General features: G+C 56.6%; 1 protein-coding gene across 1 annotated transcript in view; it reads right to left on the bottom strand.

The window, feature by feature from the left end:
* Positions 1–13,570, bottom strand: part of LOC116640108 (TRIO and F-actin-binding protein-like) — a 15,236-nt gene extending 1,666 nt beyond the window's left edge. The window contains exons 1-7 of the mRNA XM_032416914.1: positions 13,490–13,570; positions 12,871–13,001; positions 11,655–12,171; positions 7,328–7,467; positions 5,802–5,997; positions 4,610–4,778; positions 5–698 (exon numbers count right to left, since the gene is read on the bottom strand). Of these exons, the coding sequence (XP_032272805.1) occupies positions 5–698; positions 4,610–4,778; positions 5,802–5,997; positions 7,328–7,467; positions 11,655–11,768 (1,313 nt within the window). The 5' untranslated portion in view covers positions 11,769–12,171; positions 12,871–13,001; positions 13,490–13,570. The remainder of the gene's footprint in view (positions 1–4; positions 699–4,609; positions 4,779–5,801; positions 5,998–7,327; positions 7,468–11,654; positions 12,172–12,870; positions 13,002–13,489) is intronic.
* Positions 13,571–16,193: the final 2,623 nt, after the last annotated feature.

The following is a 16,193-nucleotide window of genomic DNA, read 5'->3' as shown; positions in this document are numbered from 1 at the left end:
AGAGGGGGCTCTGGGATTGTCCCGTTGGGTGGTTCTGTTGGAAGAGGGGGCTCTGGGATTGTCCTGTTGGGCACAGGATGTTCTGGAGATGTCCCGTTGGGTGGCTCTGTTGGGAGAGGGGGCTCTGGGATTGTCCAGTTGGGCACAGGATGTTCTAGGGTTGCTCCGTTGGATGGTTCTGTTGGGAGAGGAGGCTCTGGGGTTGTCCCTCTGGGGAATACATGTGGGAAAAGAAGTCTGAGGGTTGTCCTGTTGGATAGAAGAGGTTCTAGAGTTGTCTTGTCGGGTGGCTCTGGTGGGAGAGGAAACTCGAGGACTGTTTCGTTGGACGAAGGAGGTTCTGGGGTTATCCCGTTGGGCGATTCTTGAGGGAGAGGATGCTCTGGGGGTGTTGTGCTGTGTGAGAGAGGTCCTGGGGATGTCCTGTTGGGTGGATGAGGTTCTGGGTTTGTCCCGTTGGGCGATCTGTGTGGGAGAGGAGGCTCGGGGGGTATCGAACTGTGTGGAAGCAGTCTGGGCAACATCCCTCTGGGCAGAACAATGAAGAGAGGAAGCCTGGGGGGTGGCACTGCGAGGTCCACCCTGCGGTGTCGCACAGGAAGCCGGGGTTAGTGCCAACCGGTGCCGCTCCAAGAAGTTCCCACTCTCTCCCCGGAGCTTCGCCCAGTGCTGTCCGGCACTTCGGCTCCCACTGGTGTCTGGAGAGAGGAGAGGCGGGTTCAAGGTAAGGGGAGGGGTCTCACACACAACCTCTCTTTGTCCCCTGGGACAGATGATTAAAGCAGAGCCCACAGCCCCTTCTTAGAGGACCCACTGTCCAGACCAAGTGAGTCCACCCTTCGGAGCGAGTTAGATCGGATGAGGCTTAAAGGCCTCTCTCAAGCTGAGGCTGGGAACTTGACATTGAAACCCCAGCTCACTCAGTCACTGGAAGGTAGGCTCCAGAGCTGAAAGGGCACGTCGACTGGGGATCCCTGCACAAACTTGTAGGGAGCTCTTTCGACAATAGCCCACGGGACCCGAGAGAGGGAGAGGTGGGTCTGGGGGCAGCTACCTAGCAACTTCCCTTTCCCTGTTCTACCTCCTGCGAGTGGGTTCTGAGAACTTCCCCCATCTCTTCTAAGGAGGCTCTTTCACGTGTGATAGCTCTAGAAAGCTCCCATTCCTTATACCCAGAAAGGCTCCTACCCCGGATGCTCTCAGGGCTGCCCTGAGCCTGGCATGGACTTTTGTGAACCTGCAGCATGGGCCTCACCTGGGAGTTTGCTAGAAATGCAGACTCTCAGGGCCCCCCCTGGGCACACTGCGAGAAATCTACATTTTAATAAGATTCCCAGGTGATTTGCATGCACATTATAGTCTAAGCAGCCCTGGTCCGAGAGATTAATGTAACTGCCCTAAACAGGGACCCCTTCACAACTCCCATTCCCAGGGAGGGACCACCATGACCTCAGTGTCACCCTCCAGCCCCCTCAGCCCTTGGGCACCCAGCATGTTGTGGCCCCCAGCTGTGTGTGTGTCCCCAGGCCGGAGCTTCAGGAGAGGAATAAAGGGTATGGTGGCTTCTGGAACGAGCCACCACTGCTTTCATTAAAGGCCATGCTTAAGGGGCGCCTGGGTGGCTCAGTCAGTTAAGCGTCTGCCTTTGGCTCAGGTCATGATCTCAGGGTCTTGGGATGGAGCCCCACATCCGACTCCCTGCTCAGTGGGGAGTCTGCCTCTACCATCCCCCCCCCCCCCCCCTTTGCCTAGCCCTCTCGAATGCTCACTCTCTCTCAAATAAATAAATAAAGTCTTAAAAAATAAAAGAAAAGAAAAGAAAAGCCATGCTTAAGACGCCCTCCCCTCCTGCTTGGAAAGCTCTGTCTCCTCCAAACTTTCTGACCTGCTGGCCCTGAAGTCTGAATTTCCAGCACCTAGCAAGGGACCAGAACCAAGCACATAGCAGCACTTAATTTTTCATTGTTGTTGCCCAATGAACTGACGCCCCACGGCGTTCCAAATCTGCCGGCTTCTCTTATCCGCCTCCTCCCACCTCCCCCTCAGCCACCCACATCCCTCGCCTGGATGGTTGCAATAGCCCCCAGCCCCCACCCACATCCCTCGCCTGGATGGTTGCAATAGCCCCCAGCATGTGCACTGGGGGCCCCAGGTCATCATCCCATTCAGGGAGATCCTTTCCAAAAGCAAACCTGGCTAGATCACCCCTGCTTACACTCCATGCAGTGTGGGTCCTGGATGGGAGCGCAGGACCACAGAGGGACATTAGTGGGGAAAACGGATGAACCCAAATAAAGTGTATAGTTTAGACAGTGGTGCTATACCAATGTTAATTTCTTCATTTTGATAGCCGTACTTTGGTTTTGTAAGATGTCAACATTAGGCGAACTGGGCAAAGGGTATAATGGAAACTCTCTGGACTCTTTGCAACTCTGCTATAAATCTAAAATTATTTCAAAATAAAAGATGGCAAAAACATCAGGGGCTCCCAACTGCATTTGGGAGAAAATCCAGGGATTTCACGTGGCTGGCGAGGCTCTGGCCACCCCCACCAGACTCCCTGCTCCATTTGAGGAGGGGCCCCACCTTCTAGTTTTCCACTGTGTCTCCCCGGCTGAGGAAAGTGCTGAGCACACAGGAAGGGCTCAGTCATACTGTGCTGCCCGCCTCCAGCTCCGAGCTCTGCTTCCCCCTTTGAGCACGGGTGCTGGCTGAGAGGGCATTTGCCACCACTCCCGGTGCCTCATGGTGGGGTCCGTGCCCCCACCCCCAGCCCAGGCTTCTTCCTTGCCTGCCCATCTCGAGCATCCCTTTCGGCCTGGCCCCCCCAGGATCTGACCTCTCTCCCACAGCCCCCTAACGTGCACACAGGGCAGGCTCTACGTATGTCCTAGGGCACCGTGTCCTGTCCCTCGGCCGGCGGGGCTCTGTGCAGCCTGCCCCTTGGAGTGTGCTTTGCAAACTAGGAGGTGCCCAGAGCGCGATGTCAAGGGGTTCCTAACATCTCGTCCTGGAGTTGGTTAACTCCTCCGGGGCCTCGGCTCCCTGTCTGCAGTGTGGGAGCCTGCCACCAAGTGGACAGTAGTGACTGCCTTCAATCAAGAAGGGCACAGAGTGAGCCTTCCCCACTCCACTGCCCTGTGTGAGCAGCAAGAAAGCAGGTATTTAGTACAAAATCCCACCTGCCTATTAGGCCACTCTCACTCCGGGGAGGCATTTGGCTCCCTGCGTCCTCTGTGATACTACTTCCTGCCATGCACCCTCTTCCCGGGGCCTGAGAGGGCAAGGCAGTGCGGGTGGGGCAGCGATAAGATCTGATTCATGTTTTTGTTTGTTTTTTTTAGGGTGGGGGAGCACACATGCCTGGGAGCAGGGGAAGGAGCAGAGGGAGAGAGAGAATCTCAAGCAGGCTCCACGCTCAGCGTGGAGCCCAATGCGGGGCTCGATCTCACGACCCTGAGATCATGACCTGCGCTGAAATCAAAAGTCAAATGCATAACCAACTGAGCCACCCAGGTGTCCCTTGTGTTTTTAAAGGTGGCTCCAGCTGCTGTGGGGAATGGACTGAGAGGGCCGGACAGAATCCGGAGGCTTGAAGGGGACTCTGGTGACAATCGCAGAGGGGGGCAGCAGTGGTTTGGCCAGGGAGTACTTATACAGATGGCAAGAAGGGGCTAGATTTGAGGTGTGTTTTGCAGGTGATGCTAACCACAACTGCTGGCTGAATACAAAGGTGAGGAAACAGAGAAATCGGGAAAACACAAGATTGGGGGCCTGAGCCATCAGAATGGTGGTGACATGGAACAGACTGCAGGAAAAACAGGCTTGAAGGGAGGGTCAGGGTGTGAGTGGCCCCCTACATCAGCCTCCTCTCTCCCCCCGACTCCCGTGCTCCACATGCTCCCATCACCCATACCCGGCTCACATGCCAGCGAGGTGCTAACCAGGGTCATGGGCATCTGGGGGCGTGGCCTGCCCAGTGGCCTTTTCCCTTTCTCTGCAAACAATCCCCCTGATTTCCTGTGGGCAATCTCCTCCCCCACTCTCAGGCCATGAGGTGTGCACAGGGACCTGACCCCATCCCTGATCACCAGGTTGGGCATGTGACCCACGTTGGGTCCCAGGGAAAACCCTATGGACAAGATTGTACCCTCTTTCCTGGGAGCTGATATGCAGGTGGGATACAGCCTGGGCCTGCTGCTGCTCATCATGCCACGACTGGGGGACGATCTGGCTGAGAATGAAGCCAGTGCAGAAGAAAACACAGTAGAAACCAGATTTCTAATACTATTTGAACATCTGGATCCAACCATACCTGAAGTCACAGCCGCCTAAACTTTTTACTTAGGTGAGTCATTTCATTTACATTCAGTTGGTTTCTGTCAATTGCAACCTGATCCTAACCAACCAGCTGTGAGATGATGTATTTAAAGTAGGTCGCATGGCACACCGTGGCCGCTCCATAATTACATGGGAACTGTACTGTTATTACTCAGGCCACCAAAGTAAGATGTGCTGGGGGACCCAGATGGCCAGTGAGATCTGGCCAGGCCCCGGGCCATCACCACACCTGTGGTCACAGCGACCAAGCTGGCCTAGCAGGACTCACCTTCCTTTCTCTGGCCTGCGGTATCCCCTCCCGCAGGGGACCGGGTGAGGAGAGATGGAGCCCTTCGGGCACTGTCAGCTCTTGGCCCTTCCTGGGGCTTCCTCGGGATCATCATGGTGAGCTCGTCCCTGCTGGAGGCCTCCTCCCGCCTTTCAACAGTGTCCCAGTCCTGCCAGGGGAGGGAGGAGAAAGCATGGAGCCTCTAGGGCCTGTGCTCCCCGCATGAGATAGGTAGATAAAGGGAAGGCTCTGCCATTGAAGGGCACCTGGTATACACAGCAGTGCGCCAGGCTCTTTGCAGACGTTAACTTAGCTAATCTTCAACCAACCCGTGAGGCAGGCATGTACGTCAGAGCTAAAAACTTGCCCTAAGTCACGCAGCTGGGAAATGGTTTAGGTGGGAGGGGACTTGAACCCAGGGCATTTGGACTCCCTGTGGTAGAAAGGCCCTGGCATGGCAGCCCCCGGTCCCCAGAGACACCCCCAGGGTCCAGAGAGAAGTGGGTTCAAAGCCTTGCCCCTCCACTTCCCAGATACATGACCTCAGGTAAGTTGTTTCCCTTCTCTGAGCCTCAGTAGAATGGGGCCATAGAAGTCTCTACCTCAGAGGGGGTGGTGAGCCTTCTTGAGCCCACACCTGCCGTCCCATCACTTTCCCTCAGAGGTCTCACAGATAACCTGCCTCTCCTGCCCTGTGACAGCCCTTTGAGGGGTGAATACCCCAGGAAGTTCCCGAGTCTTCTCTTCTCCCAGCCAAATGGCCCCCAGCCCTTGCCTGGGCTCCCCACCCTGCTCCCTCTCCTCTGTCCTTCAGAGATCTATGCCAGGGCTGGTCATGGAGCTCAGAGGTGTGTGACCAGGACAGGGCCCAGAACCAGTCCCATCCTTGCTCCAGAGAGCATGCCCAACATCCCGGCCCTCTGTGACCTGAGAGTATTGGGCAGCCTGACCCCATTGGTGATTCACCTGGAACTTCCTGTCAATTGACACTCCTTCCGTCTTTTCACGGAAGAGACCCCTGCCCCTCCCAGGCAGTTGGTCCGGGCGGCCCAAGGTGCCGGCTAAGTCTCCAGAGGGCCCTGGCCCAGTTCCCTGGTGTAAGAGGCTCAACCCTTGTCTGGAGGTTTGGGGGGGGACCCCAGGGCTGGCACAGAGGGACGATCTTGCCCCCGGCCGTCCCTCCCCAGCTCACCACGGAGGACGAGTCGCTGGTATCATCAGGGGTGTTGCAGTCAGGGCTGGAGCTGGTGCCAGACTCAGGGCCTTCGTCGAAGCTGCCTCCCAGGGAGGAGGTCAGACCCCCCAGATAGGGCACTGTCTCCGGCTCCTGGCTCCTGTGTCCAGGGGCAGCTGTGGGCGCCTCTGCGGAGGACCCTGCTGACCGGCCCCTGGGAGAAGAGACAGACCTATGACTTCTTCCCCAAAAAGTCATGGGAACTAGGGAGTAGTACCCCACCCAGGTACACACACACCTCACACTAGAGCAAAGGAGGGAGTGAACACCTGTGCTGGGCTCTTCACATGGACTGCCTCATTTGGCTACAACAGTCTCCCTTTGAAATGTGTGTCGTGATTCCCATTTTACAGATGAAGACACTGAGGCTCAGAGAGCTCAAGGGACTGGCCAAGGTCACAGAGCCAGGAAGGGGGACAGCTGCATTGTGAACCATGCCTGTGACCCCAGCACCAATCCTCTGTCACTGGAGCAGGAGTGGGACCCCCAAGCTCAGTAAAACTGACATGACAGGTGTACTGGGCTGAAGGGGGGCTTCAAGAGGTAGCAGGGCTCCAGGGATAGTGACAGGGTCACCAGTCTGGATGCCAAGGGAGGGAGTAGCAGAGAAAGCCCTGCTTTAGACAAGCCAGTCCAGATAGCCAGAGGCCCAAGTAGGCTTATAGATGGCAGTGTCCCCAAAGAGTGACCCACAGATGGACCTACAAGATGGGAAGGGATGACAGCCCCGAAAAAGGTCTGTGGTCACATGAGTTTGGGACGTACCACATACTTCTACCACCCTACCCAAAAGCACAAGGCCTGCTAGCAAACTGAATTTTCTGACAAGTCTTGCAAGACAGATATTCAAATCTGTTTACCCTGGACTTTCTGAAACATACTTGGTGGCACAGCTGGTTTTGGTTTTTTTAAGTACTACCTGTCTGTGAGGCATACATGTTCCCAAAGCGAAGCTGATTTGATTCAATTCCTCTTATTTTTTAAACAGGGAAACTGAGGCATAAAGGAGGGAATGACTTGTTTCCTTAGCCCATCGGGGGTGGAACAGAGGCTGGAACCCAGGTTTCTGGGCCCTCGGCCTTACCCTCCCAAGGCACCATGGCCTCAGAGAGGGACTTCAGTTCAGCTCAGGCCTGGGGGTGGAGGGAACCCCAGAGCCTGGAGCAGCACATGGTCAGGTAGGTGGGTGGTCACAGGTGCCCACCTGTTTAATCTTTCAAAGCTGTGCCAAGGAAATGTGAGCAGGCTGGGGGCCATGCCCCCTGCAGGGTGGGTGCATAGCTGCTCCTCACCCAGGAGCAAACTGAGCTAGGGCCCAAGGAACATGCCCACTGCTGGCCTATGCCCAGGCCGTGTGACCTGCCCACGTGACCCATGCCCGCAGCCAGCAGACAGATCCTGCCATCGTGAAGGGGTGCAGGGTGGGGTGGGTGAGGGCATCCTCCCCTAGGGAGCCCCTCCCCGAGCCCTGGGGCTCTACCCACCTCTCAGGCCCTGGTCCAAGGCCCGGGCCCACCACGGACTGGCAGCCAGAGGTCGAGGAACGGGGAGGGTCCTCAGAGGCAGGCGGGCGGCGTGGCAGGTCGCAGTAAGGCACCCCAGCACTTGGAGGGCTCCCCGGCTCCTGGGGCAGAGTAGGAGAGAGGAGGCAGCTCCTGGCCCACGTGGGGGTTCCCCTCCCCCTGCGCAGCCCCTCCCCGCACCAGGCAGTGTAGCTGAGCGTCCGGGCATCTCCTCCTGGGATCTCAGGCTTCTCAAGGAGAGCTGTCCATCAGGCGGGCAGCGTCTCTGGGGAGCCAAGCGGGGGGCTGGCAGAGGGGCAGGGTGTGTGCAAGCACACGTGTATGTATAGGTCTGTGTGTGCATGAAGGCCTGTGTGTGCAAGCGTGCGCCGGCGCGCGTGTCTGCAAGGTCGGGGCAGGGGGACACTAATGCACAAGTTTGCATCAGCGCATGTGAGTTTAGCTGTACATGTGTGTGGGCGCACGTGCGTGTGCGCTGGAGGCTGTGAAGGGAACAGAAGGGCCCAAACGGGTCTCCTGTAGCTGGAGAACAAGGTCAAGGGCGGAGGGTGAGGAGGAGGGACCCAGCCCACCTGGAGAGTGAAGGACATGGTCTGCGGGAGGAGGAGGAAGTCTGAGGGGACGGAAAGCGAGACCTGGGGGGAAGGAGCGAGGGGAGATTTGCCCTGCTGCAGGGGGGGCGCAGGGGGCTGGCGGGGGGGCAGGAGGGTCCAGGCCCCGGGGTGGGGGTGGGGCTGGGGCCCTGAGCCCGCAGCCTTCTCTCCCCCGCCCGCTCGGCCAGGCCACATCTGCGGAGGCTGGAGCCGGGCTCACCCGGGGGGATCGGCGGCGGCTCAGCTCCGGGAAGGCCCCCCCATTCCTCCCCTCCTCGCCGGGGCGGCCGGCCCTCCCTGGTGGTGGGAGCCGGCGGCCGACGCACCCTGCACCCCGCCTCCTCTCAGGTTACCTGGCCGGCGGGCTCCGGCGGTGGCGGCTGGCGGCTGTCAGCACCCTCGTCCCCGGGGGGCTCCGGCTCAGGCCCCCACGCTGCCGCCCTCCCAGGCCCCGACTCTGGGCCGTGGCGGCGGCGGCCGAGGCGGCGGAAACCTTAGAGGGGCCGGCTGCGAGCAGGGGCCCCTCATTACTCTTTCATAAGCCGGGCCCAGCCAAGAACAATGAGGGACATGAAACCGCAGGAACCTGATCCCCGCCGCTCACCTGAGAGCCGGGCAGGGAGGGGGGAGGCTGGGCGCCGGCTCCCCAGGGACCCCAGAGCTCAGCGCCCAGGGCTGAGGCCACAGCCCGGCCACGCTGCAGGGTGGGCACCCGCGCGGACGCCAAGAAAGCCACGGAGAGCGGGCCCTGGGCAGTGCCAAGGAGCGGGGCCAGGGTGTGCGCAGGGCCATCCAAGCCAGAGGAGGCCCATGTGGGTTCAGTGTCGCCCCCTGCCCTGGAGCCAGATTCTGATCAGAACTCGACAGCGGGAGGTGTCAGATCCACAGCCCAGCCTGGCGCCTTGGCCGCCCTGGGGACCTTGCCACATGAATGAGGAGGGCGCAGTGGGGTGGGTACCACCAAGGGGTCCAGCCCAGCTGGGCCCAAGCAGGACCCCCAGCCTGTCATGGCACCTCCTCCCTGCTTTCACCCCAAGCCCCCATCACTGCCCACTGCCCGCCTGAGCAGGCCCCGAAGCCAGTCCCTGGCTCTGATTTCCCGTCTGGCGGGTCAGCACGGGCTCTGGCCTCAGACAGACATCAGGCCCAGTCCTGGCACCTCCACTTCCTAGCTGGGTGACCTCAGCCCAGTGGTTTCCCTCTCTGAACCTGGTTTTCTCATCTACAAAACTGGGATGATAAGAACATGCACCTCCTAGGGATGTTAGGACAATTAAATGGGTCAATATTTGTAAAGGGCTTAGAAAAGTGCCTGGTCTGCACATCTTCAATATAATAAATAATGTAAAAACATTAAATAGAATTTTATTAGTGTTAAATCAATAGAACGTTAAATACATTTAAGAATAAATACATTGAAGGGCGCCTGGGTGGCTCAGTTGGTTAAGCGACTGCCTTTGGCTCAGGTCATGATCCTAGAGCCCCGGCATCGAGTCCCACATCGGGCTCCTGCTCCGCGGGGAGTCTGCTTCTCCCTCTGACCCTCCCCTCTCTCATGCTCTCTCTCTCTCTCTTTCATTCTCTCTCTCTCTCTCAAATAAATAAATAAAAATAAAAAAAAAAGACACATATTAAAAAATAAATAAATAAATAAATAAATAAATACATTGAAAGGGCGCCTGGACAGTTCAGTCCGCTGAGCATCCAACTCTTGGTTTCAGCTCAGGTCATGATCTCAGGGTACTGGGATCGAACCCCCAGAAGAACCCCACGACAAGCCCTGCATCAGGCTTCCTGCTCAGTGGGGAGTCTGCTTGGGATTCTCTCTCTCCCTCTGCCCCTCCTCCAGCTCATGCTCTCTCTCTCTCTCTCAAATTAATAAATAAATCTTAAAATAAATAAATAAATAAATAAATACATTGAAAAGGGATGTGTGGTGCCTGGCAGACAGCAGGACCCTCCCACGTAGCCCGTCCTCCCTCTGCAGATCCTGGCTGTGACCTGGCCCAGGCCTCCTGATTTCCAGGGATAACCACCTGCCCCCCCGGCCTGTGGGAGGCTCAGCTGAGAACAGAGCAGGGATGCATCCAGCACCCAAGCTCCTAGGGGAGCTAGAGTAAGGCTCAGGGAGAGGGTTGCCCGGGACCTGGGGTCACATCTGTACCTTCCTGGGTAGCATAACGCCTGGCACATTTCAGGCACCTGTTCCTTATGAGTGAACACATGAGCTGGCCTAAGGGCTCAGCCCGGAAGTGGCTGGACTGACACTAGAACTGAGACCTGTCTGAATCCAAGTTTCTCCTCCTGTTCCACACTTGCCATCTCCCCACCCACTGCGGAAGGCCATGGGCATCAGAGACAGACTCGCGGGGCTTTCGGGTGTGTTCCCTGAACTTGGGGCTGAGCGTAGAGAGCTATTCTTGGAAGTATCAGGACAGGTAGAAAATTCTCTCCCAGGTTTATTTTTTGGCTCAGGAAGGACGAAGAGAGGAAACTAACGTGTATTGAATTAGCCACATGTCCTTGGACTAAACGGTGCCAGATGCCCTGAGTGAGAAGGCCCTGTTGCCCCACTTCCCTCATTAGGAGAGTGAAGCCAGAGAGGGTAAGACCCCAGGTCACATGGCCGGTAAATGGCAAACCTAGGATTGGGACTCTGGCTTGCCTGGCTCTGAAGCTGAACAGTAACTCCCTTAGGAAGGCCACCTCGTGGAGTCTAACGCCCCGCATGGAGCTGGATGCCAGGCTCAGGTAGAGCCTCAGGACCCGCTGGGAATGACAGAGCCATGGGGGACAGGGCGGGGGAGGGTCAAGCCCGGAGGGGTCCATGGAGATTCACGGTCCCATGCTTCTCGTAGCTTCTGTACCGGGAGCTCTGGATTTACACAGAGCGGGGCTTGGCATAAGACCACGAGGATGGCAAAGTGAGAAAACACCTCCCCTTTCTCTCCTTCAATACCTCTAGGGAGAGTCTCCAGTAGGAGCTAGGATGCCTTTAATGCCTCCCTAACACCTGCCAATCTCTCTTTTTAAAGAGACACAGCAAGACTCGGGCTCAGAGCCTTCAGCTGACAACACTCTAGTGAGAATTTAATGACATTTCTGATTTTCTTCCTTTTCTTTCTACCTTTTTAACCTTCTATATAAAGGATATGATCCTAGTGTCCCATTTGTGGTGATGCTATAAAGTTTTGTTTTAGTATAAATTTTAAAAAGGGTGTTTATTTAGGGGCACCTGGGTGGCTCAGTCGTTAAGCGTCTGCCTTCAGCTCGGTCATGATCCCAGGGTCCTGGGATCGAGCCCCACATCGGGCTCCCTGCTCAGCGGGAAGCCTGCTTCTCCCTCTCCCACTCCCCCTGCTTGTGTTCCCTCTTTCACTGTGTCTCTCTCTGTCAAATAAATAAATAAAATCTTTAAAAAAAAAAAAAGAAAAGGGTGTTTATTTAAAGCATAATAAAATAAGTACTAAATGACATGAGGCCATGGCAAAAAATCATAAAAGCAGGAGAATGACTTGTATTTGGGAAACATAACGTGGTCCCATCAGCTCATTGTACAGATGGGAGAACCTCTGCTCTGCCCAGGAGGAAGGCCGGTGTTTGGGTTTGGCCACAAGTTAGTGGCCCACCAGGCGCAGCCCGTCCTGAACACCCCCATCCCAAACCACCACAACCACTCAGGGAAGCTGGCCTACCTGGTGCCTTGGTCTGTGGGCCTCCTCAGGGTGGAAGCAATTTTGACAGCAGCTCTGGGCAAGCACGTTGGCCTCAAAGTATTCACACGGGGCATTCCCAGCCACCTCGTCCATATTGGTTGAGTGAGGCCAAAGTAGCTCCTGCGATCCTATGGTGGGGCCTGGGAAGAATGCGGGGGAGGCAAGGACCAGGTAACTGGCTGGCAGCCCACCGGAACCCAGCCTTAGCTCCCCCCAGACAGATAAGGACTAAGGAAATGAGGTTATCCATCCATTCATTTAGCTGTTCATTTACTCACTCGGTAAACACTCAGTAAGCACCTACTAAGCACCAGGCACTCTGCCAAGCATTTGACATGTGATTTCTAGTCATCACTGCAGTGCTGCTCAAAGTGTGTTCCAAGGACGCTGCATTAGACTCAGCTGAGCTGCTCCTAAAACGCTTGTTCCTAGATCACCTGGCGGGCTCAGTCGGTGGAGCATGCGACTCTTGATCTTGGGGTTGTGAGTCTGAGCCCTACGTTGGGCCAAGAGATTACTTTAAAAAACAAAAACAAAAACATATTCCCAGTTCCCTCCCCATATCCACCCAGTGAGAATCTCTTGGAGGTGAGGCCTGGGGTTGCTCATTTTCAACAAATTTCCCGGGTGAGGCAATGCACCCCAAAGTTTGAGTACCCTGGCCTCACAGTTACCCCACATTGTAGATAAAGCAATGCCAATTTCAGACAAGGCAACTAAGGCTCACCTAGGGCCCACACCTTGCTCTAGGTCCCAGGAGCTGAACTGAATTCCAGCCCAGGTCTGTGTCCCTCCCCACCCTCTTGGAGGTGGAAGTGAGGGGCCCTGGATCACACTGCCAATTCACACAGGTTCCTTGGGCAACGCTGGGAGTGAAGCAAAAGCCAGCAGGTATTTTCAGAGTTGAGGACAAAGTCACACAGCCAGGATGCAGTGCGGTTTAGCCAAAAAAGAAGCCCCGGCGCTCTGACTTGAGCACAGGGCCCTCCCATCTGGGTGAGGCCACTGAGGGCTCTGGCGCCATGTCCGGGGACGGGGGAGAGGGGGCAGACCCCAACAAAAGAGTGACTTGAAGATGCCTTCCTCGCTCACAGAGAGCCCCAGGAGGAGAGTGGCGCAGAAGATGAACCCATATCCCCAAACCCCATGCACCTTGCGGTGCCCCCAGGTCGCCTGCCCATACACCGGTCCTCACCTGGTGAGTTTCCTCTAAAGCATAGCAGGACATAAGGCCTTTGTGGCCCAATCTCAGCTGAGACCTGGGGAATTTCACATCCTCCCCTGGGGCAGCCAGGGCGAAGGTTCCTGGCTTCTCCACCATCAGACCTGGGGACGTGGCAGGAGCCGGCGTGTGTGTGAGGGGGGTAGTCACTGGCCCCTCAGCCTCCCTGGGCTGTCATCTCCCCGCGACGTCCCCTGCCCCAGTGGTGGAGGGGGCGCGCACCGGTCCCGCCCAGCTTGGGCGGTTCTTTCCTGGTCTGACCACATAAAGGAGCATCGCCTGAGACAAGAGAAGGCGGCTCATTTCCCTGGGGGCGGCTGGGGGGCTCTATTCCACGTGCCCCTCACTGCTCCCGCTTCCTCCTCTTCCTTAATCCCCAACCAATTGGCAGAATCCTCTGAAATGCACATTAGGTGTGGCTGTAACAATGAAAAACCTTCGGCGGACACTCATGCCCCACCCGGAGAATGGACTCCTGGACCTCTCCGGCGGGTCAGCCAGTCCCTCTCCGTATGCCTCGCCCCTCTCCCTTACCCCAGTAGCGTCCTCTCCCCGCCCCCGTCCCCCCTTTCCGCTGCGCAGTGCTACTGACCTCGGCTCGGGTTTCCACGCACAGGGGGTGCTGGGGTGGGATGCCGGGGTCACCGCTTCTATTTTAACAATGAATCAGAACGTTGCCCGGGAGGTGGACGAAGACCACTCCCCTGCCGCTCTTGCATAGGCTCGCTCTAGGCGCTTCATTTACATAAAGGCTGTGGGATTGGACAACCCGAGGGCAAGGGGCGGGGCGGAGGCGGGCGGCGCCCAGATGCCTCTGAGCGCGGGACCAGCCGCACGTTTAGCCTGAGCGGCTGCTGGGTCTGGGTTTCCAGGAGGCCCTTCAGAGAGCTGGCACTGACGGGCCTGGCTCCCTCTGATGTCTTTCCCGCCGGTGCATTCTCGCAGCACTTCCCTGCACTGGCCTTGCTCCAGATGTTGGGCTAGCGACTTAAATTCTCTATGCCTCAGTTTTCTTATCTGTAAAATGTGAAGAGTAGTAGTACCTGTGGGGATCAAATGAAATGCCCGGGGGTTTTCAGCCTCCATTTGCTCGCTTCCACTGATGCAGAACACACTCACAAAATGCATAGCTCTCTTTCTCTTTTTTTTTAATCTGCACCCTTTTTAAGCTAACATTTATTCTGCACTATGTACCAGCTCCTATTCTAAAATCTTTACATTCATTAGGATACAGTAACCCAAAGGGTTAAGTACCAAGATCCTCATTTCACAGCAACTAAGGACAATTAACCTGCCAGGGTCTCACAGCTAGTAAGAGGCAGAGCCGAGACTAAAGCCCTGGTGTGGCTGACTCTACTATAGCACCACAGAGCCATTAGTCTTCATTCACTAATTCACGCAGACGTTCACATGGATCTCTGCTGGGCACTGGGGAGATGGTAACGTGAATAAATTGTGCCTCCTTCTGAGTTGAGAAACCCGTTGACCAATGGAAGAGATAGCCCCTAAACAGGTCATCCTGGCCCAGGAGGGAATGGGTGAAGACATAGTTTGGTAACAAGAATAATGAGCTTTCAGCTTGATCCCAGTTACTGTGAGCAGAACAGGAAGTAGTGAGACAGAGGTTCGGTATCTGGCTCTAGCACCTCTTGGCTGTGTGATCTTGAGAAAGTTACTTGACCTGTCTGAGCCTGGTGTGGGTTAGACATTTGGTTTGAGTTTGAGGGTCAGGACATGGCTGGGGCCCTTTAGCCCCATCCCCCCACCCTCTCAACCCCCCCCAATCAGTAAAACCTGTAGCTAACTCAGGGTGGTGTCCCTGACAATTCAGTTCTTTAAATACTTACGGAGCCCCTACTTAGTTGTGTGTGCTGAGGATACTTAGCAAAAAAAAGATTGAATCTCCTGATTCCTCGGTGCTTACATCCTAGCGGAGACAAACAGACCCCAAACAAGATAAAAATTTATTTATTTATTTATTAGAGAGAGGGAGGGGGAGGAGGGGCTGAGGGAGAGAGAGCATCTCAGCAGACTCCCTGCTGAGCAGGGAGCCCAATACGATGGGGGGCTCTTCTCAGGGCTCGATCCCACGACCCTGAGATCCGGGCCTGACCCGAGATCAAGAGTCAGACGCTCAACTGACTGAGCCACCCAGGCGCCCCGATGCCAAGCAAGATAAATAAGCAAGATACGGAGTATGTAGGCTGGTGAGAGGTGTTAAGGAGAACAATGAAGCCAGGAAGGGGGGTGGAAGTGGCTGGTGTGGGGAAGGCATTACATTTGAAATAAGGTGGGCAGGGAAGGCCTCCCTGAGATGGTGACATCCGAGCAAAGCCCTGGAGGAGAGGGAGTGAGGCTGCAGGCCCCGGGGAGGAACAGTCTGGCGGAGGGGACAGAAGAGTGAGGCAGGAGGAGAGGCCGAGAGGAGGAGAAGAGTCCGGAGGCAGGATGGGGGTTGTCCTGAGTGCTCTCCCTAGCTCTGGAGCCGCCTGGCGGGGCCCCTGGAGGGCAGGAGAAGGTGGTAGGCAGGTGGGCGTCAGCCAGCGTGCTGAAGGAGAGAGGACTGGAAGGAGGCAGGAGGAGGGGGCCAGGGAGCTCCGGGGACTGTTGGAAGAGAACTCCCTCTTGGGAGGAGGGACCGTGGCTCTAAGAGCGGTTGAGGCCCAAAGAGGGGCCTTCAGTCATCTAAGTAATGACAGTCCCTCCTTTTCCCGAGTGGGCAAAGCTGGCCTCTCTGCGTGCACACTCGTGTTTCTCCCCACACCTCCCTGCAATGAGAAGGGCAGCCGTCGCCATCCGCGTTGTATAGAGGTGAAAGTCAAGGCTGAAGCAAGGTGTCCAGAGCCACTCAGTTACTTGGTGATGGAGCCTGGTCTAAAAACCACACTCCCAGAGTCCTGTGCGGGATGGCTCCGATGGCTCAGGGTTAAGGGCACAATGGCAGCCGGGGCAGCGCGTGCCACCCTTGTCACCATTTATCCTGGGGACACCATCCCCCTTTCTGCTCCCGCCAGTCTGTGGCTGCTCACCTCCATCTTTGCTCATGCTCTTCCCCGTGGCTGGGATACACTCTCCTTATGTCTGGGGTAGCTGAACCACCACTGACACTTCCAGACCCACTCCACCCCTCTGCCCTGTTTCCTCCTGCCCTCCCAGCCCACCCTGCCCACAGGCCTGTTGGAGGATCCCATGCCGTGGGCAGGCAAGGCAGGGAGGCAGGAGGTGGTGGCCCCACGGAGCAGAAGCAGGAAAGCCCGAGTCTCTCACAGGGTCATCAGGGCTGACTCCAGTCCATG

This window comes from Phoca vitulina, unplaced genomic scaffold, assembly GCF_004348235.1.
Source record: "Phoca vitulina isolate PV1807 unplaced genomic scaffold, GSC_HSeal_1.0 scaffold19, whole genome shotgun sequence".
Lineage (NCBI taxonomy): Eukaryota > Metazoa > Chordata > Mammalia > Carnivora > Phocidae > Phoca > Phoca vitulina.
This window is presented reverse-complemented; position numbering and strand designations above follow the sequence as displayed.